The sequence below is a fragment of the Siniperca chuatsi genome, linkage group LG23, assembly GCF_020085105.1.
Source record: "Siniperca chuatsi isolate FFG_IHB_CAS linkage group LG23, ASM2008510v1, whole genome shotgun sequence".
Taxonomy (NCBI): domain Eukaryota; kingdom Metazoa; phylum Chordata; class Actinopteri; order Centrarchiformes; family Sinipercidae; genus Siniperca; species Siniperca chuatsi.
The window spans coordinates 9053866-9077043 of record NC_058064.1 but is presented as its reverse complement, the minus strand read 5'-3'; the positions used below and the strand labels follow the sequence as shown (position 1 = coordinate 9077043).

Below are 23178 nucleotides of genomic sequence, written 5' to 3'. Positions count from 1 at the left end.
GTGTTGAAAGGGCCTAAGATCACAAAGAGCTAGTACTGTGGTCTTAACTTTTATTATTAGTATAATGAAGCTACAATAGCGTTAGCAGATATCCTAAGCAATATTGTTTAGATGGAAAAATGGCAAAGGGACTGAAAAGACTACATATGAAAAAGTGGATGATAATTGTCCAAATCACATCCACATCCATATTTACTCATAGTTGTTTGGAAAGAGAGACAATTATGTTTCACCATTAGTATACAGTGCACATTGTTGTTTCATGTAATATCATTTATTGGTTATTTCATAGTCATGATGGACAGACACTTGTTAATGTCAATCTAATGTTAGTATTACTTCAGACAGTTTGTGTTTGATTGTATTCAGCAGAGAGAGCTATTTAGGTTATGGTCTTCATGATTTTAATGTCAGTTAATCACTACCAAACAAATTATAATGACAAATGGTACTGGGTCAGCTGAGTCTTGGGTTGGACTTATTAACTAAAGTTTTTCTGACATTGCCAACCTAAACACAAATGAACAACAGCAATACCAGCTGTGCTGACAAAAACTCTCTGTTTTATTTTTCTCTTTTCCAGACCTTCAGAATCTGATGCCCAGCAGCGTTCCCAGCAGGTAGGGGCCTCCAGGGGTCCTACAGGTCTCAGTAAGAGCCGCACTGTAGACGCCTTCAACCAGGGTCCACCTGGCAGGCCCACACCGGGCCGCAGCCCCTCATCCCTCAGCCTTTTCGAATCCAGATTCCGGCAGGAGCCAAAAGACCCCGAGACCAAGTCATCCGGCATGTTTGGCTCCAGTTTCCTCAGTGGGGCCAACCCGCTCAATGCCATGTCATCTATGACCTCCTCTGTCTCCTCCTCCATATCCTCCATGGGCGATTCTGTCAACATCTCCAAGTTTGGACTGTTTGGGGATGAGGAGGAGGGAGATGCATCTGCAACACCTGAGTCCAAGCAGGGAGGGAAGCCACCAGGCAAGGGACCTCAGCAAGGGCCAGGCCCAAAGGGACCGCAACAGGGAGGACCTCAGAAACAGGGCCAGGGCCCTCCTGGACAGGGGCCAAAGCCAGGGCAAGGACCCCCTGGGCAGGGACTCAGGCAAGGTCAGGGACCACCAGGCCAGGGGCCCAAATCAGGCCAAGGTCCCCCTGGCCAAGGACCCCCTGGGCAGGGACCCAGGCAGGGTCAGGGACCACCAGGCCAGGGGCCCAAATCAGGCCAAGGTCCCTCTGGCCAAGGACCCCCTGGGCAAGGACCCAGGCAAGGTCAGGGGCCACCAGGCCAAGGACCCCCAGGGCAACAAGCCTCCAAACCAGGTCAAGGACCGCCAGGTCAAGGCCCTCCCCAGCAAAAAGGTGGACCGCCTCAACAAGGACCTGGGAAGCCTGGACCCAAACAGCAAGGCCCACCTGGCCCTGGGGCTCATCCTGGAGAGCCAGTCAAGAACGATGGGCCTCCTGGTCAGCAGGGGGCTGGAAAGCTTGGAGGTGGACTTTGTCCACTTTGTAAGACCACCCAGCTGAACATTGGGTCTAAGGACCTGCCTAATTACAATAACTGTACTGAGTGTAAGAATCAGGTCTGCAGCCTCTGTGGGTTCAGCCCCCCAGATTCAGCGGTAAGACAGTATTTACTTTCTCTTTTTTCTTTTTGTTTTACTTTTCTTTTCAAAGTTTTAAAACTATCATTAAATTATCATTACTTCAATAGGGTCCTGTAATGACTTACATTGATGTAAGTATTTTGTATATGTAGCTGTCAGTTTTCCAAATGATAAACATTCAATGGTCAAACAAAATTCCAGTCTGCTGCCAGGTATATTGGCATTTATCTAATAATACAGAAGACAGTCTATGTTTTTGATGGCAGAGGGTGGGACACTGCAAAAATGTAATCCTAAAAGCTTATTTACTATAGTTTTCAGACTAAAAATTTAGTTTTTCTTACAAAAAGTGAGAGTTTAATCAACATCATAAAATGACTTGATACAGAGAGAGATTGAGAAATTCTCATAAATGGTCAAACTGAATTGGAAACAATGGAAATTATTAAAGATTGGCATGTTTGAAATAGCTAAAACAATAAGATTTCAAAAGTAAGACCAATTAATTTGTTAAGGTGCATACTGTATTTTTACTGTATCCAGCACTAGCCTGTTAGCAGCATATTGCTGTTCTCTAAGCCTGGCGAAGGGAGTGCATCTCATAAGAGTGGCACATGGTTTGAGGAACAGAGGGACCATATGGACCCAGGGAATGTTGATCAAGGTGACTCATGTCATGGCCACAGGAAGATACTGTGCCAGCCAGTGAGGACACTCTCACACATGGACGGTAACGACTGGTTCCTTCTGCTTGAGTTTCTTCTTGGGATTTGTTACCATGCAGATCAAATTTGGGGTAATTTCTTTAGCAGGTTGATCAGTTCAGGAAGTGAATTCAGAACAACGTGCATTTACAGTAAACTATACTATAGTATATGTTTTAAGTTGGTTGTATTGACCCCATCTCTGTTTACATTATATGCAACAAGTACCATTACACACAAAAAATGCACACATTGTTCTGTTCTAGATAGTGATCAAATTGTCAACATTGGCCCTTTTAAACACTGTGGTTTGCACACAGTGGAAACCAAGGAGATATCCTGCACACTAAACACAGAGCGCAGTGGTGTAGCCAGGCTTTTTTGGGAACAGGTTTTATGATTTACTGTATGGTCAGAACAGACAATGAAATGTAACTGTTTATGATGGTCTAACATATATAGTATCTATGATGAATGAAAGAACAAACAGCATTGATACATGAATAGTATTTATTTCTGCTGTCTGTTGAAAATATTCCTCTGGTTTACAGACTTTCTGTTATTGCTGAATTGAAACAACCATGTGTAGAATATTTTTTTTTAATTAATTAACTAATTTAATTAGAAACAAACATTTAATTTTAAAATAAAATCACAAAAATGTCATTATTGTGTGAATATAAATATCCAGTGCCCTTTTTTGACTGATTAGTATTTATCTAACTGTTGCCAGATTTGGATTCTCTAAAGCTTGGGAAAACAGGATTCAACATCATTTGAAACACTAATTAATGGACTTGTCTCTGAATTTGTCTTCTTATTTTATGCTAAACAAAAACGGTTATTTTAGGGGTTTTATTGGTTATGCTTGCCTGTGTATATACTGTAATTACACATGCCATTGATGTCTGTGCTCATACCAGTGTGGACATTTGTTCCAGTCAAATCTAATCCATCTTTTGTTTCATGCACAGGGTAAAGAGTGGCTGTGTCTGAACTGCCAGATGCAGCGAGCAATGGGAGGTATGGATCCCCCTGGCATGACAAAACCCAAACAAGGCTCGGCCCCACCCTCACCCCAGAGACAGGCACCTGGCAAGCCTGGCAAGCTGCTGATAAAGCAGCAGAGTACCACCGACCAGGGGTTAACGCCGCCAACCACACCGAGGCAGAAATCTCCAGGTCCTACCTCTCCTGGGCCCCTTTCCCCAGGCTCCTCAGTGGGAGGATCCCCCAAAATTGACCCCAAGACAGGCCGCCCTATTCAGCAGAAGTCCACTCCCCAGCAGTCTCCAGCTAAAGCCAAACAGGAGTCCAGCTTCTTTGGGGGGTTAGGAGGTATCAGTCTGGGAGGCTTAACAGATGCAGCCAAACCTTCTGCGGCTGCTTCACAAGCTACTGAGTCCGTTACAGGGAAACTGTTTGGCGGGTTTGGTAGTTTGATGGAATCATCGAAGCCTCAAGCGCAGGCCGCACCTAAGCAGGAGGAGTCAATGGCTGGGAAGTTTTTTGGAGGTTTTGGAGGGTTGACAGAATCAGCAAAACCTCCGGCTGCTGCTTCTCAGATGTTCAGCTTTGGATCGTCGCTCTTGAGTTCAGCCACCAATATTGTCACTGGAGAGGACGACAAGGCAGCGGATTCTCCACCTGGGTCGCCGCCAGACTCCAGACCAGGTTCCCCTCCAGATTCTGGCCCCGGCTCACCACCTGACTCCCCCTTCTCTCCTCCTGGGTCTCCTCCTGATTCGGACTCTGCTCCTGACACCCCACCTGCTAAGTCGAAGAAACCCCTGAGAACCATTTCTGTGGAGAGGGAAGAAAAGGCCCCAGCAGCCAAACCTGCATTTGCCCCAGCCTCAACAACCAAGGAAAGCTGCCCTCTCTGTAATGTGGAGCTGAACGTTGGATCAGCAGACACGCCCAACTACAGCCTTTGCACTGAGTGCAAGAAGAAAGTGTGCAATCTGTGTGGATTTAATCCTACTCCCCATTTAGGAGAGGTAAGAAATCTTATTAGAACTCCAATTGTCTTAAGCCCCGCAGCTTTATGTGCTTTCAACACACTGCACCTACCAGAAATTTTTGCATTCTGTCGTATATAAATAGAACGCAAACATCCTCTAGATGTTTCATTGAAATAGGTCACTGTAAAGATACCATCAGGAGTGACAGAGTTTTCAGCTCTGTGTTTTTCCCTACTAGCATCTAACAAAGTACTCTGAAAGAGGATAACATGTTATTAGTTGTACTAAGTACATTAGGTTACCCCAAAAAGACACTGTAATGACATCTGCACATGCTTGACCACTGAATGAATGGATGTGGTCAATTATGCTGCATTTTAAAATGCCAGTCTCATTACTATGAAGCTTTCTTCAGTAGGGAGGGCGACCATAAATGTGAAGATAAATTAGGTTGTTTAAATGGACATCTCATCAGCAAACAGCACTTCAAACAACTGACACTTGACTCTGAAACTGAATACTCTGCATGTGTGTGTATATAGTATGTGTGTTTCTGTGACCATGTCTGTTTATGTGTATACTTGTTTGGCCATATGTACAGAATGCACAGATTTCTTCCTATTGACAGTATTCTTTAATTGTGAAATTGGATGCATGCTTGTATGATCTGTATGATGCTTGTATGTTTGCTTGTGTGTTTGTGTATATGACATTGTGTCCGTTCATGGTCTCAGCTTGCCTAATGATGACGTGGAAATCAAACACGTTTGGCCTGCTTATTTCCCGAGGTGTGGGGACTGGTTTTCTTTTGTTACCATGGTATTTTGTCTCAAATGGAAGCAACATTAAAAGACTGTTCCACAGAACAGATGGTACTCTATGGTGTAGGATCAGTATATTATGGGAATAGAGGCCAAAACGTGCTTTCAGTTGAGTGGTTTCTCAGCATGCAGGCAAAACATATTCACATATGCTACACCTACTTAATAGTCCATGTGAAGAATCCTAGTCATTGTCTATATGCCACTCATAATCTACACAGTCTTACATATTCATTAAAAATTATAAGCCATGCATGGTTAAAGTAAATAAAGCCATAGGTCACTTACAGTACGATATTTGATTTGTGCAATTCAGGGCACAATACGTGTTTGTCAACCAGAAGCTCTGTCCTGGCTTCATGTGTTAGCTACTTTGTTAGCTGGTCTTTAGTAATCTGCTGTGTATTTCTGAAGAGCCTCCAGTAACAGCAAATGGAATTAAGCTGGGAATGAACTGCACCATATCTATGTACAGGAAATGCTGAAATCTCATGGGAAGTCAACTTTGTAAAAGAAAAATCTGGCAAAAAAATGTTGACTTCTAAGAAATATATACTTTACTTTCTATGAATGTTACTCGGATATGAAGGTACAGTGCAGTCTGGGAGTATTTGAAAAATGTCTCACTATTCCTTAATCAACTGTTTGACATGCCAGTATAATATCGTGCACGTTAAAAAGTTTGAATCTAACATTCAAACTTTTTAACGTGCACGATATTATACTGGCAAAAGTTTGAATGTTAGTTTGATCTTCCATGCCCTTATTGTAGTTGTGTTATCACAAAAATATTAAATGTACTCATATATTGGTGTGACACTTGTTCGACATTATAATTGAAATTGTCCCCTGCCCCACTGCTACAGTAGCATTCCAAAACAAGATGTTTACAGTAGTAACAGCACTATTAAAGACTAGTTCTTTTAAGTTTTCTGATTCTTGTCTTTTTCTGCAGCTCTTAATTGCACACGCTTGCTGGGATAATGAGGAGCTGAACTGCACAATCACTTAATTGAGGCAATTGAAGCATGGGGAAAAAATTTAATTTTGCTGGAAAGATGGGCATCCAAGCCACTGATGCTCTAATTGGATATAGATTAGTCCTTTCAACACCATCTTGTCTTAAAGCCAGAATTGTCAGCTACGTTTTGTACACACATACACAATGCCTTGGTTGAGTCATCTACCCCGTACGTACTGTGCCTTGCTTCTGTGTCATTCGCTGTCATAATGTCGGCTGTCAGTAGGGGTTCAATTGCTGACGCATGAGAGTGGGTCAGAGTGTGTGTACCTGAGTGAGTGTGTGTGTGGGAACTGAACAGTATGTTTTATTTGCAAGACTGTTGAGTAAATTGGGTAAGCTGCCGACTGAGCAGGCTGGTGTGAGTTTACTGTAGGTGTGTTGCTTGCTTGAATGACTTTTCATCACTACAGTATGTGTGTGTGCATGTGAGAATTTAGTTTTTTTGGGATCTATTTAGCTGAGGTTCTGTATGTCTTTCCGTTGAAATACTGAAGGTTGAGAGTGCATGCATACTGTACGTGTCAACACGTGTGCAGGTGTAATCTCTGTTCCTTGAAAGGATTTAAAGGGCAACAGGAAGCCTGTCATTTCTATCAAGGCTTGATCCTAGATTCAGGTGTCTCATGACTCACCTTCATGGTTTTTCTTTCTTTCTTCTTTTCTTTCCATCACAGCCCTTCATCTTTGTCTCCCTCTTTCCCTCCATAGATTTTTTGTCACCTTTTCTCAGAATCTCTATATAATTTTTCTCTGTTTTATGTCTTCTTTTTTTGTATCCTTTAATCGCTTCCTAAATTTATAAGGCCTAGGGGAGACTCACTTAATGCCTATGGTTTTTTGGTGCTTATCCTCTTTTTAAACACAGTGTCTTCTCTGTGTCACACTCTCCTTTAGTTGTGCTATCCCTTTGCTGCTCTCTCTCTCTGTTTTGATGTAGGGAAAGTCTGTAAATGTGTGTCTGTGTCTAGTGCTGCTCAGCGGTGTTACTGTAGCTCAGGCTCAATGTCATGTTGCCCTTATCAGTAATGAGTGTGCTCATGAGAAGTCTTACGTAAAATGGGAGAGGCACCACTTTGCTAACAAGCACGAATGAAAGAATCCAAGCTAAGAGAGGAGGCTGCAAACTACATCCTGTATCACCTACACAAAGGAAAATCAACAAAATCTCACCTTTTTTACCAAGCTCTATGGAATATTGAGAGTTACAGCTGATTTTTTCCCATTTTGATGCTTAATAACAATCTATGGTTCATTTAATAGCCTGAAGCTTAAGATCCAATCATAGATACAGTGATGTAGTTAAGGGTGAATGTATGGAAGTTTTTATTGGACTTTATTATTTGTAAGCCACAGAAGACAATCCACAAATGTGTAGCATAATACAATAATATTTCACAATCCACAAACATGTATTTTTTATTCATGTTGCGTAAAGTCATATCCACAAAAATGCAGAGCGATTTGCAAATATGCATTAATGTACTTACTCTGTAGAAATGTATTTTAATTTCACAGAAAATAATAGTTTCATCCCAAAAAATAAATGTAAATAATAAATGTATTTACGCATTTGTGGATCCATTTTTACACTTCCTGTCAGCTTGCGGGCCATGTGACATTTATGACGTCTTTTGGCATGGTCCAGCATCATCCAGCAGCAGTAGAATGCAGTGTTGATGGTGGCTTGGAGTCCGGTGATGGTAACAGGACAGGAGAGATGTGGCCATGGTGCTGCTGAGAAGACAAAAAAAGGGATGAAAGGGTCAGTGATATTTCAGAGAAAATCCACAAGTCACATCATTCCCAAATCATGTAGTAGAAGCACACCAGAGACATCATGGCTTACAAAGCATTTCACTTTTAAATTACTGTCCCTTAAACTGAGATTACACATTATGTGAAATAAACATTTTAGTGGAGCTGCTCTAACAAACTGACAACTGTCTTGTGTGCACAGAGTCACAGTGTTATAAAAACAGAAGGACATGCAGAGGTTTTATTCTGAGCTGAGTGACTAGATGCTGTGTAATATTTGAATATGAGGGCAAAACCCGCTGTTCAAAGAAATGACTGACAGTGCATAAAAGTGGTAACTTTAGATTGTCCTGAGTAACAAACTAATAACTAACCAGGATTTAATTACTAACAGTAACTAATTAATGCGCTTCATAGCACTTTGATGCAGACTGAATGAATGAGGACATGACACAGCTTGTCTGGCTCTGTAAGAGGGAGGAGACAGAGAGAAACTCAGGGTTTGTTGAAGAAAACCTGTTCACAGTGTCAGTTACCATGGTAACTGATCCAGAGCTTAAGTTACGTCTCTTTCTGGAACTGAAAACCCAGAGTTCAAACTTAAATGTTCTAACGTGAGCTAGCTTATACACCACTGCCACAGCTAGCTAACACTAACGTTAGCAAACTGTAGGTAACGCCAGTAAGTAAGCAAGCGCAGCACAGCACACTCACCTGGAGAGGACAATGATGAACCTGATGCTGAATCACGACCTTTGGGTTAAATAAAGATGCTCCACCTTGTCTTTCAACTCCTGGTAGAAGCCAGCTTGTTTTCTCCTTTTGTACTATGGCTCTTGTTCAGCCTTCTTCCAGCAGCTTACAGACTGTAGTTCCGTCAGCTCATGTGAGGGAATCCCGCCACCTGTTGGTGTAGCTAGTAAATGCATCTCAATTTACAGATTCCTGTTTACAGATCTGCCGCAGTCCGAAATGGACAAAATTCCACAAATAAATAGTAGGGAAGTCACAAATGTCACGTGGCCTGCAAGCTGACAGGAAGTAATCTACAAATGTGCAAAACCCGTTTCACGTGTAAAAAATGGATTCACAAATGCGTAAATATCACTTTACATGTATTTTTGTGGTGAATCTATTTACATTTGTAAAACCTATATTATTTTCTGTTAAATTAAAATACGTTATAAGAGTAAGTTATACATATTTGTAAATTGCTCCGTAATTTTTACTTTACACAACACAAATAATATTTGTGGATAGTGAGATATTTGTGTATTATGGTACACGTGTGGATTGTTTCTAAAAATATCAGTGTATTTCTGTTTATACTGACAAATTAATCATTTATATTGATGCTTGATTGGAGATTTACAGTCTACTCACCCTTATATTTACCACTCCATTACTGCAGGTATGCAGCTGACAAGGTATTTTACTCACCAGAAGATTGTGCTTTGCTGTGATACATCAAATGGTCTCCCTGACCTTAATTATTAAACACTGTAAGGCTGTGGATAAGAGAATCCTAGCAACTGAAATACTTCATTGCAAAACTGGAAAATACAGATGCATGACCCTGAAAATCAGTGATGCTAAAAAATCTCTAAACAAAGATCATGAAATGATTGGTGATCTTAATATTTTTTCTGTTGACTGCTGTAAATGAATAGTACAAGATTTTAAGGAATAGGTCATCCTTGTCTGCTGTCAAACTAACAGGTTAGAAGACTGACATTACTTTCATCTCAAGGATTTGTTTAACCTCAAAGAGTGGAAACAGAGGAAAATGCTCACCAGGCTCCAATCAAAGTGAAAACATGGTGTGCCAAAAGCTATTTTATTTAAATTAGTTGTTTTACATTTTCGGAATATGCTTATTCATTCACATGAGATACCACTTTCATGTCTGTACAGTAATTATGAAGCTTATGAATAATAAGCTAAGCATACGGGTTATCTTAGCTTAGCATAAAGGCTTGCAAAGTTTTCTTTGTGAGACTAAACCATATGGGTAATTTTTTAACACATGAAAAATTAACAAATGAGTTGATCATATTTACACAATGTGTAAATAAAGCAGCTTTGGATGTATCCTCGACGTATGTGAATTCAGAAAGAAGTAATTGTTCGGGCACCCAATCATATTGCGGTGGCTAAAATGTGTTCATGTGGTTACATTGTGGGTCCCCCAAAAGGTAGCTATTTAGTTTAGAACTTGTTTTGGGGTAACGTTGGAATTATGCATAGGTTAAGGGTTGGAATTAGGCATGTAATAGTTATAGAGTTAAGGTTAGGTGTGGTTGTGCATGCATGTTTTTGTTGGTAGGCCCATGTCCTGTGCATCCTCACGTCTGTGAGGCTTGCTATGCTAACATACACTCACTACGTGGTGTGTCCTCCTCCCTCATTGTTATTCTGTGGTTGTTCCCACGGGATAACAATGCCCACCCATAGTCTGAGCCCGCCTGAATCTGCTCTGGCAGATAAATGCTTGCTCCATGGTCATACGTACAATACACACATGTACATGTAGAGCACACATACAGTCAAGAACCACTCAAAATCTTAGCCTTGTGTAGTTTGTTATCCTCTTAGCATAATCTATCACATCTTTCAAATACTTCCCAGTTGTGATATGAATCTGTTAGTTTTTTTTGTATTTTTTTTAAAACAGTAGTTTGATTCTTGTGTGTAACTCAGGTTAGTCTGTATATGGACTACAGTCTAGTTTCCTCACAGCTTTGCCATCACTTGCCCAGGAGGCTGAAGTGTACAAAAATAGTCACAGCCACAAAATAGCCACAAAGGGGGAGAACACAAGCTACTGCAGGGCAGCTCTCTCTCTCTCTCTCTCTCTCTCTCTCTCTCTCTCTCGCTCTCTCTCTCTTGTGTTCCCTCTTTCATATTTCCTTCTTTAAAAGGGTCTTTCTGCTGCACCAGACAACCCACTGAGTCCCCCCACAGCCACCTCAGAAGGCTTGAAATGGCTGGTATTTTTAGACATTAGGTGTTTTTGTGTGAATGTGTGTGTGTGCAATGCTTGGTCTGTTTGTTGGAGAAGTTAATTTGGCAGTGGAATATACTGTACATATTATTTTCATGTTTTGCCTGAGTGGTTGCACGCACAGGCTAAATTATTACTGTCTTGTTCGCTGTATTTACCAGGTCCTAACTTTGACAAGTGGTTTATCATTGTTTTAGAAATTGCTACGATGAAACAAACTGTCCTCAGGCACTGCAAACCGTCTCTTCTCTTCCTTTTTATACAGCACGCCCTCCAGCTCCACTCCAGAATGATTTCCAATTATCCCCTTTGTAATTTACTGGTGCTTGCAAGGGCCGCATTTTAGCCACTGAGCCGTTAGTGCCAAGAAGGGGGAAAAAAGCCAAGACCTCATGTATGCCAGCACTGAGCCCTGGTGAGACAGCAAGGCAAGGACAGGCAGGCAAAGACACACAGACACTTGAAAGCACACACATTCTGGCACCGGCCTCATCTAGTTAGCACAGGCTGTTGTATTTACATCCTGACTGTTGCTGCTCTCTCCACCCTTGACCACACACTTTAGAGTGACAGGAGAGTCTGTGATTGAGTTGAAAAAGCAAGTTGGCTTCGTGGATGGAGTGTTTGACTCTGACTTCCTCCCTAAAAATTGATATTCAGTGGGTGAGGCCAGCAGCTGAGCCTGGATTAGGAAATGGCTTCACCTCTAAAAACCATTTCTGTGCATTAAAAAACCTAAGAGGAAAGTGGATTAGCTTTTCCCCCCAAGTTTAAAGTAGTGCCTTTCATCATTGGAGAATAAACAAAATGGTAAAGGGAGTGCAGCTGGAAGGCACTTATTGGATTGACAGATTGTGAGACATGTAGACAAGAGCATAGTCACAAACTGCCCCTGTTTATTAATTTACAATTAAATAGTAAGGTGTGAAATCAGAAAATACACACATGTATGAGCCAAGTTGAAAAACATACACTTTCTGTCCTACACTGACATAAGAAAAAATGTACAAGAGATGTGAAATGAGTAACAAACACACAGACAGATTACATGTGGAGTGGAGGAGGACAGACCCAAAACAGATGAGAGGAGAGACAAGAGAGAATACTGTGACAGAGAGAGGAGTCCAACAGGGGACTCAAGAAGAGGGGGGTGTCACAAAGGATATGGGTGCCAGCCAATGCTGCCTTAAGCAGTGCAGACCATGACAACCTGACTATTGTGGTTTGTTTTAGCACTCCTGACTCTTCCCTCTGAGTCACAGTAGCAGCACCTATAGGCAGAATTTACTGTCAGGCAGAAACATCTGATGAAGCAAGAACTCTTATGTATAGGAGTATAGGAAGTGGCAAACACTTGAACTCAACAATTGTGAATATTTTCTATAAATTAAACTCCAGACCTGTGTGTGGTCTATGTCATTTAAAAAATATATATGCTTTTACTGAAAATAATCACACATTTTTCTTGTTTCTACATGTAGAGAAACATAAAATAATGCTGTTGCTTGTTGTTGAGGACCTCCCAGTGTCTGTCTTTCACACCAGTCAGAGAAAAGTGAACTTAAGTCAATTTGACTAATTTGCTATAGAAATATTGACCAGTTCAGCACTTGACATTTAATACATTAGTGCAGGAGAAGGGTGCAGGAATCTACCTCTGCCATCTACTTTCTTCTTTTTCTCTTTCCTTGCCCCTCTTCTGGTACAATTCCCCTGTCCATCTGCACTGATAAGCTTGGTAGCGGAAAAGCTTAGTAATGATAAACACATTTATCAGCAGATGATGAGGCTATACACACAGCTGATGCAAACTGACTGTATGAAGTAACTGCTCATTATACACTCTGACACAGAAACAAATGAATGGATTTATCAAGTTGAAGCCACTTGAAGGCAGAAAAACTACAATACAAGCTAACTTACACAGCCCAGGCATAAATATCACCACATTATCAAGTACAATTTCACTTTCTTTTTAGATCTAAAAAATATATCGTGGTATTTTGTTACTACATGTTTGACTTTGTCCAACAGTTAGTTGCTAACTTTGTCTGCCATTTGGCGCTGTGCAAGTGGTGTACAGTGGGTTAATGTGTGAGCTTTTTTTTTTTTTAAACAACTGCCTGCTGCTGGAAATGCGGTTAATGTGAACAGTGAGACTAAACCATATGGGTAATCTACAGGCTGTAAAACCAAAACAGTGAGCTAAACACAAGCTAGCTGCATAAAGCTGCAGAACTGGCTTATAATCCTGTGGGTTCGTCACGCAACCACCTTCATATTACATGTAGTCATTTGATTCATTCTTAAAGCCGTATTAATTGATTGTTTTTTGTTTGTTTTTTGCCACAATCTGTAAACATATCATTGACATAAAGCTGATATGGCTAATTTGTTTTAATATTAAAATATATTGATGAATGGAGCTCTAAACGGGTAGGATAGCAGCAATTTGAGGTTTGATTCTCATTGTGGCCATTCAGACTGAATTTGCATACATTTATTATGCTGCATGGCTCTTTAAAAGTGCTCATTGTGTGACATATGATATGTAAGATGACTGAAGGACTAGAAGCCTGAGCCAACAGTTTTCTTTAAATCAAAAATACTTCATAGCCATTGACAGAAGAAATAAAATCATCTTAAAATCCTTGAGTGTCTTAGACAAAACTCATCTTCTTCTATTTCAGATGGGAAACTGACACACGCAGACAGATTATGAAGTGGGTTGTAGATAAACAAACGCAGATGCAGACAGAAAATGCCCTGAAACAAATGTCTCTCTCTCCTTAATCCCTGGGCTCAGAGTACATATAGGCGTTGTCTCACTCCACTTCCTTTGTGTCAGATCCACTATAAACAAAGACTTATTCACACGAAAACACACTTTTTCACTCAGATGACAATCCGCAACGAAGCGACATAGCCTGACACTCTTGTCAAGACAGAACAGAAAACATCTTGTTTGTCTTTGAGTCGGGTAAAAGATTTGTATATAGAATTGGATAATTAACTTTTATTCAACCTTCATTTACCCAGAGAATGTTTGCTCCAAAGGCTTGCTGTGGTTTCCTGCAGCACTCTGCTTCGCTCATATTCTGTTACACACATTCCCATCTAGGATCTGACCAGTGCAACCACAGTCCTCTAGTGCTGGTTACTAAGTAGCTGAGGGTAGTACTTTTCTCAGAGGCTTTTTGACAGCAGCATTCGATTTATTCAACTTCCCTGCTTGGACTTTGCTGGTTATTTTGGGATTGAAGCCAAAAATCTCCTGGTCCAAAGCCCAGTTCTCCAACCTTAAGGCTATCACCACTCACATAACATTTAGTTTCATGATTCAAACGAGAATTACATCAACACATGAGCATGGATCACTTGAAAAGGGTACATACAGCAACCCGAGATGGGAACATCTATAACAGTGGGACATTCATTAGGACAAAGATCTTTTTTGGCTTGCAAAGGAGCTGATGCTGTGATGCTTGCAGTCTAGTGCATTATAATTAAGTTGGCCACTCAGCAACGCTCATCAACGAGAAAAGGGCAGCGACTTTCAGACTTTAATTTTAGCACTGAAAAGCAGTGCTGCAGTAAGGACACTAGTATTTCAACAGAAAATATTGTATTTTCCAAGACTCACATGGTATTTGATGCATCTGAACCTCAGTGTTGCTAAGCCATGATTTCCATCTCATGTTAGGTCATGTTAAAGCAGTTTTTCATTACTGATACATGATGATTTCAAAGATTATATCCCTATGTTTTATCAGGATAAACATGTCCATATCATGCTATAAGGAATTTATTATATATGCTGTCTCTAAATACTTACTTTTCTCAAAGAGCAAAATTGACAATACTGTGTTAGCATTCAACAACAACATATCCAATGAGCCACAGAAGCACTTTTAAAGCTCTATACAAGCTGTAGGTGTTGCGTGCTGACAAAAATGTCTTTTATCTTGGTTAAAATAACGCTGTGCAATATATATTTGCCTGTTCAGTAGTAGATACCCACGTATCTTGGAATATGGAAAAAAACAATTGAAAAAAACAGTATAATTTTTAAGGAATAGTTGTTGTTTTTTGGAAAAAAAAATATTATTCACTTTCTTGCTGAGAGTTAGATGAGAAGATTGATACCACTTGTATTTCTCCGTTAAGTATGAAGCTACAGCCAGGAGACTGGAAATGGGGGAAACAGCTAGCCTGACTCTGTTTAAAGGTACAAAATCCACCTAATAGCACCTCTAAAATTCACTAATTAACACATTATATCTCGTTTGTTTAATATGTAAAACAAAAACTGAGGTGTAAAAACAAGTTGTGCTTATACAGAGGGTTATTTACTAGAATATTTCTTGGCTGGGAGCAGTGACTTCCTGGAGTCTTATCACCTTGAGGTTGCCAGGCAACCAGTAGAGACTCCAGATGCTAGTATACAGATTTTATTACCTTTGGACAGAGCCAGGCTAGCTGTTTCCCCCTTTTTTTTCAGTCTTGCTGCTAAGCTAAACTAACCAGCATGGCTCTAACTTATACTTTAAGTTATGAACAAAACTCTTAGCAAGGAAGCAAATAAACATATTTCTGATAATGTTGAACTATTTCTTTAAGCTTTTAAGAAAGAATGATGAAAGAAACCCTCATTGAAAAATAACTGAGCAATAAAAGCAAGTCAAACAGAAGTTAACCTGGTAGCAGGGCATGATGATATGCCACTATACAGTATGCGTAAGTGATGTCAACTAAATTCTCAATCTGTACTGTAACATTTTAAGGTCTTGGTAGTCCACATGAACTGCAACTTTTCCTGACTTCCTGGCAATTGATTAGCAGATTTACAGGGTGATAATTTTAATCTGGTTGGCAGGAGCTGGTGTTGAGTCACCTCTAATGACCATTAAGCTCCTTCACTGCTACTGCTTCACCCTTTCCCTCACTACATCATGCCCCTTTTCTCTTACTGCCTTTTGTTTCGTCCTGTTTGCTTATTCTCCCTGATTCTTTTTTGTTCTTCCTTTTGCTTCTCTCTCCTCCCTCCCCTCATCCTCCTGTTTTTCTCTTGCCTCTCGCACAACATTATCACCCTTTCTTTTCTTGCATGTTCGCACATTTCCTCAACCTGTCTCCTTCTCCATCCTCTCATCTGTCTTTATCCATCTGTCCCATCCTCCTCTAGATCCTCTTGTTCTCCCACTCTCAGTACCAGGCTGTTATCTAAATTTAGATGGGTAAAACCCTCATAGGATCCCTATGTCTTAATCAAAGAGCTGCATCGACCTTCACAACACTCCAACTCCCAATTGGAAACAATAACCGTACGTTGGGTACGGCTACAGCCCATCTTGTCTCAATATCTGGTTGCTGTCTGCGGTTTTCAGTTTGTCTTCTTTCTGTGTCCTTGGAGGAAGTTTGAAGAGGATGGAAAGTTGGAGATGAAAGAGAGATGAAAACACTCACACTCAGTCTGCCCTTATTCATTCATGTATGAGCTTGTATTTGTTTGAGAAATGTTATGTGGGAAGAGAGAGCGAGTTGTCATTTCCTTCCGAGGTATTTCATGCCTTTCATCTGAGTATATGTATGTCATGAACACCATCACAAACTCATCTCTGTGGGTGTTGGTGGGTGTCAACATTTTGGTACCCATGCACATGTGATGCTAGAAAACATCCTTGTAAGATGGTGATGTGAGTGAGTGACTCCCCTGCTTTTATGAATCATCCATGCAGAACCCATCACAGCAGACAGATAGAAACGCACATAGGCACATAACATTTATTTGAAATCCTGCAGTAGGAAAGAATGTTATATAAAGATACACCTGTCTCGTTAGCAATAATTACAAGGCAAGGCTGGAAGAGAAGAGTGTATCATCCTTGCTAATTTATACTCTGTGGATTCACTCTACAGTATAAATTACATTTGTAATGGGTGTGGTAGTACTGGTGAGACGACAAAAGAACACAATTCTTATACAGAAAACTCTACCTAGAGCTGCAACTACTGTAATTATTATTGTCATTATCAATCAATATGTCACTAATTAAGCAATTCAATTAATTAAGCAATTTTGGTCTGTCTCCTGTTTAAAGTGGAAGTAGACAACTTTTCAACTAGCTAGCACGCTAGGCTAGGATAGCTAATGCTGTCTGCTTATCTCCTTAACTTAACTCCTTGATCCTAACAGAATATAGTAACTTTCACCACTGCTCTTTTTAGAAAAACTTCCGCAAGAAAACATGTCCTTTGTTTAGATTATCAAACGGATAGTGAATCATAGACGTTAGTTTCTGGCTACCAGCAGTAGCTAGAGTAGCTAGCGAGCCTTCAACTTTCCAGGATCATTCCCAGTGGGAGAAGGATCCAACTGCAGTTCTTCCCTGAGGTCCCTAGTTCTGTGAGCCAATGGGGTTTGAGCATGAGTGGTAGGGTTCCATTGTATGAAGTAGGCTACTTAGCAGTCCACCATAATCTGTTTCTGAACAAATTTGAGGCGATAAATAAGTAATCCAGTTACTGAATCTTCACTCATATTAGATCTACAAGGCCTAATTTAAAAGTTTGTTCTGACTTTCGTAAGGAAAGAGCACTACTGCACTGCCGGTTGCCACTGCTTTTCTAGCCTATTAGCTTACTACTATAATTTTCCATAGAGGTTAGCAGGTTTGCTAACATTAGCTTGCAGTTTACTGCATACAGCCTGTAGTAGCTCATTAGCCACCAGCGTCTAGCTTTCCAGCAAATGATGTTTTAATAAACTCACAGCATGTAATTTCTAAAATGAGCAGTGGTGAAAGTTACTATATTCTGTTATGACCAAAAGTTCTCTACTTCCACTTGAAAATGTTGATTAAAAACATTGCTGTCTGTTGATACTTTGATCCTTTGACTAGAGCTGTAGGACATGCCAGTAGGAAATACATTGGAGATGGCCACTTAGCAATAGCGAATTAGATTAGCATGCTTTAGGGAGGTTATTCCAAATCACTTAAAACACAGACCAAGTGTTTTTGAGGGGGCAGTAAAAGCTTTAAGTGAGCCTGTTGTGATGTGTTGATAACGTCAGTGATGACTGACACTGAAGTGGCTGAGGCTGACCGACTGTCTGACTGAATGTGTTTTCAGCTTTTTCGTATCGGCGGCCATCTCTCCGGCTCTCAGTGCCTGCTCTCTCTGGTTTAAGTGATGGAGACATCAAGCTGGAGAAACTCCTATCTCAAGTCCTCCCAGCAGGGACGGATGGAAGGGGTCATGGTGATAGCGCGTGCTTGTTCACGCACAAATGCACACACAAATTCAGTCAAATCTGTACTGTGTCCATCATCATGTCTGAGGATTAACATTATTTCTGTTGGAAATGTAACTCATTAACATCAGCAAACCGTAGCAATGGAAGGAGCACTGGCATCTCTGTATGTTTTTTTTCCCCGTTGGCCTTCGTCCATGTATCTGTTTCCTTCTCTCCTTCCAGATATTAAAATCATCTCTTTCATTACTACTTCTTTTATCTTGTGAGTCACAATTTCACATATACTATAAAATATTTGCGCAGTCAAAACATTTTTGGTAGCCTTTTTTTGGTTGGGTATATGCCACTGAGATGTATATGCAGGTGTGTCATTCTCTCTAAAGTGTAAGCTTCCTACTGTTTAGGCATGGAGTGAAACACGACGGCTCATGCCTTATTTACCCTGACTTTGCTGCTGCAACCTTCCTTGTTTTCTTCTTTCATCCTCCTCCTGTCTCCCTCTTTCTTTCTGTCTCTCTGTGCTTGGAGAGAGGTGGCTTGTCTGCTGTATGGCTTAATATGCAGGCGCCGATCTTCTCGGAAGCCCGAATTTAGCATAAACCCTCCTGTTAAGCCAGGGAAGACATTCACAAGAGGGGAGTCACAGAGGAATGTTAGAGCACTTGGTGCAATGTGAAATGAGGTATTTACGTCAGAATGGAGGATGGCTGAAAACATGTATGAGTATTACCTCTTCTGAGTCACTGTATATGAATGTGCAAGTAGTGTGTGAGGCAGATGATTGTTTGTGTGTGTGCATGTTTTGGTCTGGTGTCCCCTAACTGGATAGGTGGATGTATGCGTTTCCATTGTTTACAGCTACAGTATTTTTTTTCTCTCAAATCCCAACATGGTGATTGTTTATCATCACTTTTATTTCCACTTAAAGCAAAGCAGTACTAGATACTAAACTCCAATAATAGCTGCAGCTCTTGAATTATAGCCCCCAGCAGGGCCTTCAGCCTCTGGAGCCCTGTGTTTAAGTGAGTACCTGGAAATATACAACAATAATAAAATAACCACGACAGGACAGATTTAGCAGAGCTCTGAGATGACCAATTGGAACAGCTGTGTCAGCAATTTGTTTGTTTCTTGTTCCACTGCAAGCTGCAACACTGTTAAGATTTGGGTGAGGACTACATCCCAGGTGATTTTAAGGAGGAAATGATGGTCAAATTATTGTATTTAATGAATAACTAACACTGAAAACATTCTTTAAAATGGCCTGTGATGGGCTTCAGTGTTTGAATAGAGGTGTAATTGGAACTAAATAAGATGTTCAGGGAGCACAGAGTCTTGGGAAAAACAGTTGCGGTTCACTGACTGGCACAATAGTCAACAAAAGTACTTGTGTTTTCAGTGTTGAATGTTTATAAGCGGTTGAATTCACAGGGTTCAAAACTGGTGTAGGATATGTGCACATTCTACTGTCATGTTTAAAGCATGCATGCACATATGCACACCAAGTTATTGAACCATAAAAACTCAAATACACATTCAAATACAGTCTCTCTGTTAGGTCTGCTACAGTTCATGAAATGTCTGCACAAGCCACCCAACCCTTTCTGACATGCCTTGGTAAAACCCTGTCCCATTACCATGCATTATACATGACCCTATCTCTTAAGTCCCATAAATGTAAAAGCTTCCCTTGAAATAGAAGAAGTTACACTGGTGCCTTGTCACAGTGACGTTTCAACTACGTAGAAACATTTTGTTTCACATAACTTTGTTAGAATTAAGAGAATACATTTTATCAAATTCAAATTATAATTATTTGTGGAGATTTTCCAGCAGTGTTGTAAGGTCATTTCTTGCAATTCACAATACTGTATAACAGATCTATGCCAGTTACTTATTTTCTAATTTAGTGGTAGAAATCATATGGCAGAAAATAGTTTTTAAGAATTCACATTTATTCCTAACAATTTGTTCTTATCTTTATCTTACAGAAAGAATGGCTTTGCCTCAACTGTCAGACCCAAAGAGCCATGTCGGGCCAGCTGGGAGACATGCTACCTCCAGCCATGGCTTCCCCAAAAAAGCAACCATGTGCTCCTGCTCCCTCCTCCACCCCTGCCCCTGCTGCTGTAGATAGCAAACCTGTAATAGAAGCAGCAGACCTAACCTCACCAGCTCCCGAGACCAAGGTAGTGCCCGCAACCATTCCCACACCTGACCAATTAATGTCACCTGATCATGATGCCCCTCTTTCTGTTAGTGCTCCTTCTCCTGATTGCACCCCTCAGGAAACACAGTCAAAAGAACAAAAACGACCACTAACAGCTGAACCAGTGTCTGAGCCTGTAATTCATCCTGAACAACAAGTTTCAATTTCAGAGAGTGTAGCTGAAAGTGTCTCTGCAATCCCAGCAGTTGAGCAACAGCAGAACAGCTCTGATAAAAAAGCAGAGGACCATCCTCACCCTGAGGAAGAGTCATCTGATGCTGATCAACAAACACAAAGTGCAACTGTCAGTGAAATCCCAGCAGTTGAGCAACAACATAGTAACTCTGAGAAAGTAGCAGAAGACCATCCTCACTCTGAGACGGAGCCATCTAATGTTGAGCAGCAAGCACAAAGTGCACCTGTCAGTAGAATTCCAGCAGTTCAACAACAACAGTCTAACTCTGAGAATGCGACAGAGGACCTTTCTCTCCCTGTGGAAAGTGAGATGCAAAATCTATTGACTAATACAGGTTTAAACAAGACAACAGTCCCTGCTGAGGTAGAAACAGAGCCAAATCCCAACATTATTCAGAGTGAGGCTTCAGCTCCCCTTACAGATAATGAGAAAGTGGAGCCCACTCCAGAAAAGCTTCCAGAATTGACAACTAATGAGCCAGCTGAGCCAAAGCCTGCCTTAATATCAGAAGCAGTACAGGAAGTTCTTATTCAGCTTGATCAAAAGCTAGATTCTACAGCTACAAATGTAAAAGAGGAGAAAAAAACAGAGCCACTTGGTAAGCCAAGTGAGAAACCCCAGATAGATGAACCCCAAGCTACTGCAGCAGGTCAAACTACATACACAGACACAGCTTTTAATGTGGAGCAAACAGACATCACTACAAAACTTGAGGCAGACAGTGTAGCACCTGATGTCAAGAATGAAGTTACTGTAGAAATAAAGGTAGAACCAGAACCAATAATAGAGAAGCCAGTATTCAGAGAAAGTGCTCCTCCTCCTCCAATTAAGGTTGTAGAAAATATAGCTCCTGTGGCCCCCGCTGACAATGTTGAGGTCCCTAAACCTGACGAGACCCAGCAAGGATTAAAACCACAGCCAGCAAAATGTGTAGAATCTGAAAGTTCCTCGGTAGTGTCAGAGAGCAAACATGCTGTCTCAGCTTCAAAGGAGGAATGTCAAGCTAATAAAATGGAAAACAAACCCATAGAAAAAGAGGATGAGTCTATTCCACTTGACCCAGCAGATAAGTCATCTCCTGTTTCTCCAGTTGAAGGGGAAACCAAAGCTCTGGAGAAAACAAAAGAGGAGAACAATGTTGAGAATAAAGTCTTTGCAAAAGTTATTATTGAAGAGGAAATGGCTAAGCAGAAAATACCTGAGAGGGCTGATGCAGAAACATCAGTTGAGATGAAAACAATAAAGGACACTGATGAAGAAAAAAATGTTGAGGAGAAAGCTGTTGAAAAAGTCACTGAAGAAATCCCAAAAGAAAAAATACAGATACATAAAGAGATAGAACCAGGGACAAAGTGTGAGCCATCACCTGCTGAGGAAAGCTTTGTTGAGACAGTATCATTGCCAGAGAAGTCAGAGGAGAAAGAAAAGCCTATGGTCGAAGCAGAAAGTGTAGCACAGAAAGAGGAAAAGCAGACAAATATAGATACGATGTTAAAAGCAGATGATAAATCTGAGAAAGCAGTTGTTACGTCTGTTCCTCCAACTCCTGATTCTAAAGAGCAAGAAACGGTCAATGTCAAGGAGTCAATGCAAAGAGTAGAGATGGTTTTATCCTCAGGTGTCATTAGTGTGACACAAGTCAGAAATAAAGCCTGTGAGGAAAAACGTATTCAGGATGAGACAGAAGCTGAAAAGACAAACAGTATTTCTGAAAATCAACATGAAATAAGGAGAGAGATGTTAGCTCCTAGAAGCGATGATGAGATAAAGCTTGAGAAAGCTGCAGAGCACAAAGTGTCAATCAACGAGAAGGAAGAAAAACTTGACAAAAAAGAGGTTGAGGAACCTATTTCAGTATCAGAGACAAGCACGGTCTGTGACAAAGATGACACTGCACAGTTTGATGTAGGAAAGAACACAATATCAAAGACAGCTTTTGAAAATGGAGGTGTGTCTGTATCAGTAGCTTCAGTCCCTGTAGCAGAACCTGAAATCCCAGTCTCTGTAGTTAGTGAGCAGGACAAAGGCCCAATGGAGAATACTAACGTGGAGGAGAAAAAGGAGGCTAAAACTCAGCCTCTGGGAAAGCCCAGTGATGAAGATGCAGTTGCTGAGGTGACCATAGTATTTAGCACATGTAGTGGTAGATTATATGATTACCTTTGTTCATCATTTGCTTTATTTCTGCTATACTTACAAATTTATTTAGGTTAGGTCAGTTACTGTATATGGAAATGGCTGAACTAAAGATTGTACCATATTGAAAATTAATATCTAAACACTGCAATATACAGTAGAATGTTTTGATTACAGACTGTATGTATCACATTCCTGACAGGGGAACTTGTGTAGTAGCTGGCAAATAATTTGAATTGCAATTCTGTCAACTTCAGTGATTATCTAAAAAGCATTTGAAAATACCTCAAATTTCCATCTTGCTGCTCTAAATGCTTAGTACTTGATCTTAGTACAAGCAAAATTATATTCTCACAAAAACTAAGAAGACTAAACAAAAAATGACTGGGTTTTGCTGTCACATGATCATTACTTTTTAATTTTATGTAAAAATACAGTTTTTATCAGTAAATGGTGGAATTCCAGAGAACATATTTTCATCTCCATTTGTTATTCCTCAA

At 40.6% G+C, this 23178-nt stretch overlaps 1 protein-coding gene across 11 annotated transcripts in view; it reads left to right on the top strand.

The window, feature by feature from the left end:
* Nucleotides 1-23178, top strand: part of pcloa (piccolo presynaptic cytomatrix protein a) — a 65418-nt gene that overhangs the window by 6521 nt on the left and 35719 nt on the right. For 10 of the 11 annotated variants that reach the window (XR_006376843.1, XM_044186325.1, XM_044186328.1 and 7 more), the window contains exons 2-4: nt 584-1622; nt 3286-4311; nt 20129-20326. Coding sequence is in view for 10 of the 11 variants with exons in the window: in XM_044186328.1 (XP_044042263.1) it covers nt 584-1622; nt 3286-4311; nt 20129-20326 (2263 nt within the window). In the remaining variant the exon portion in view is untranslated. The other variant, XM_044186323.1, reaches the window with a different exon arrangement.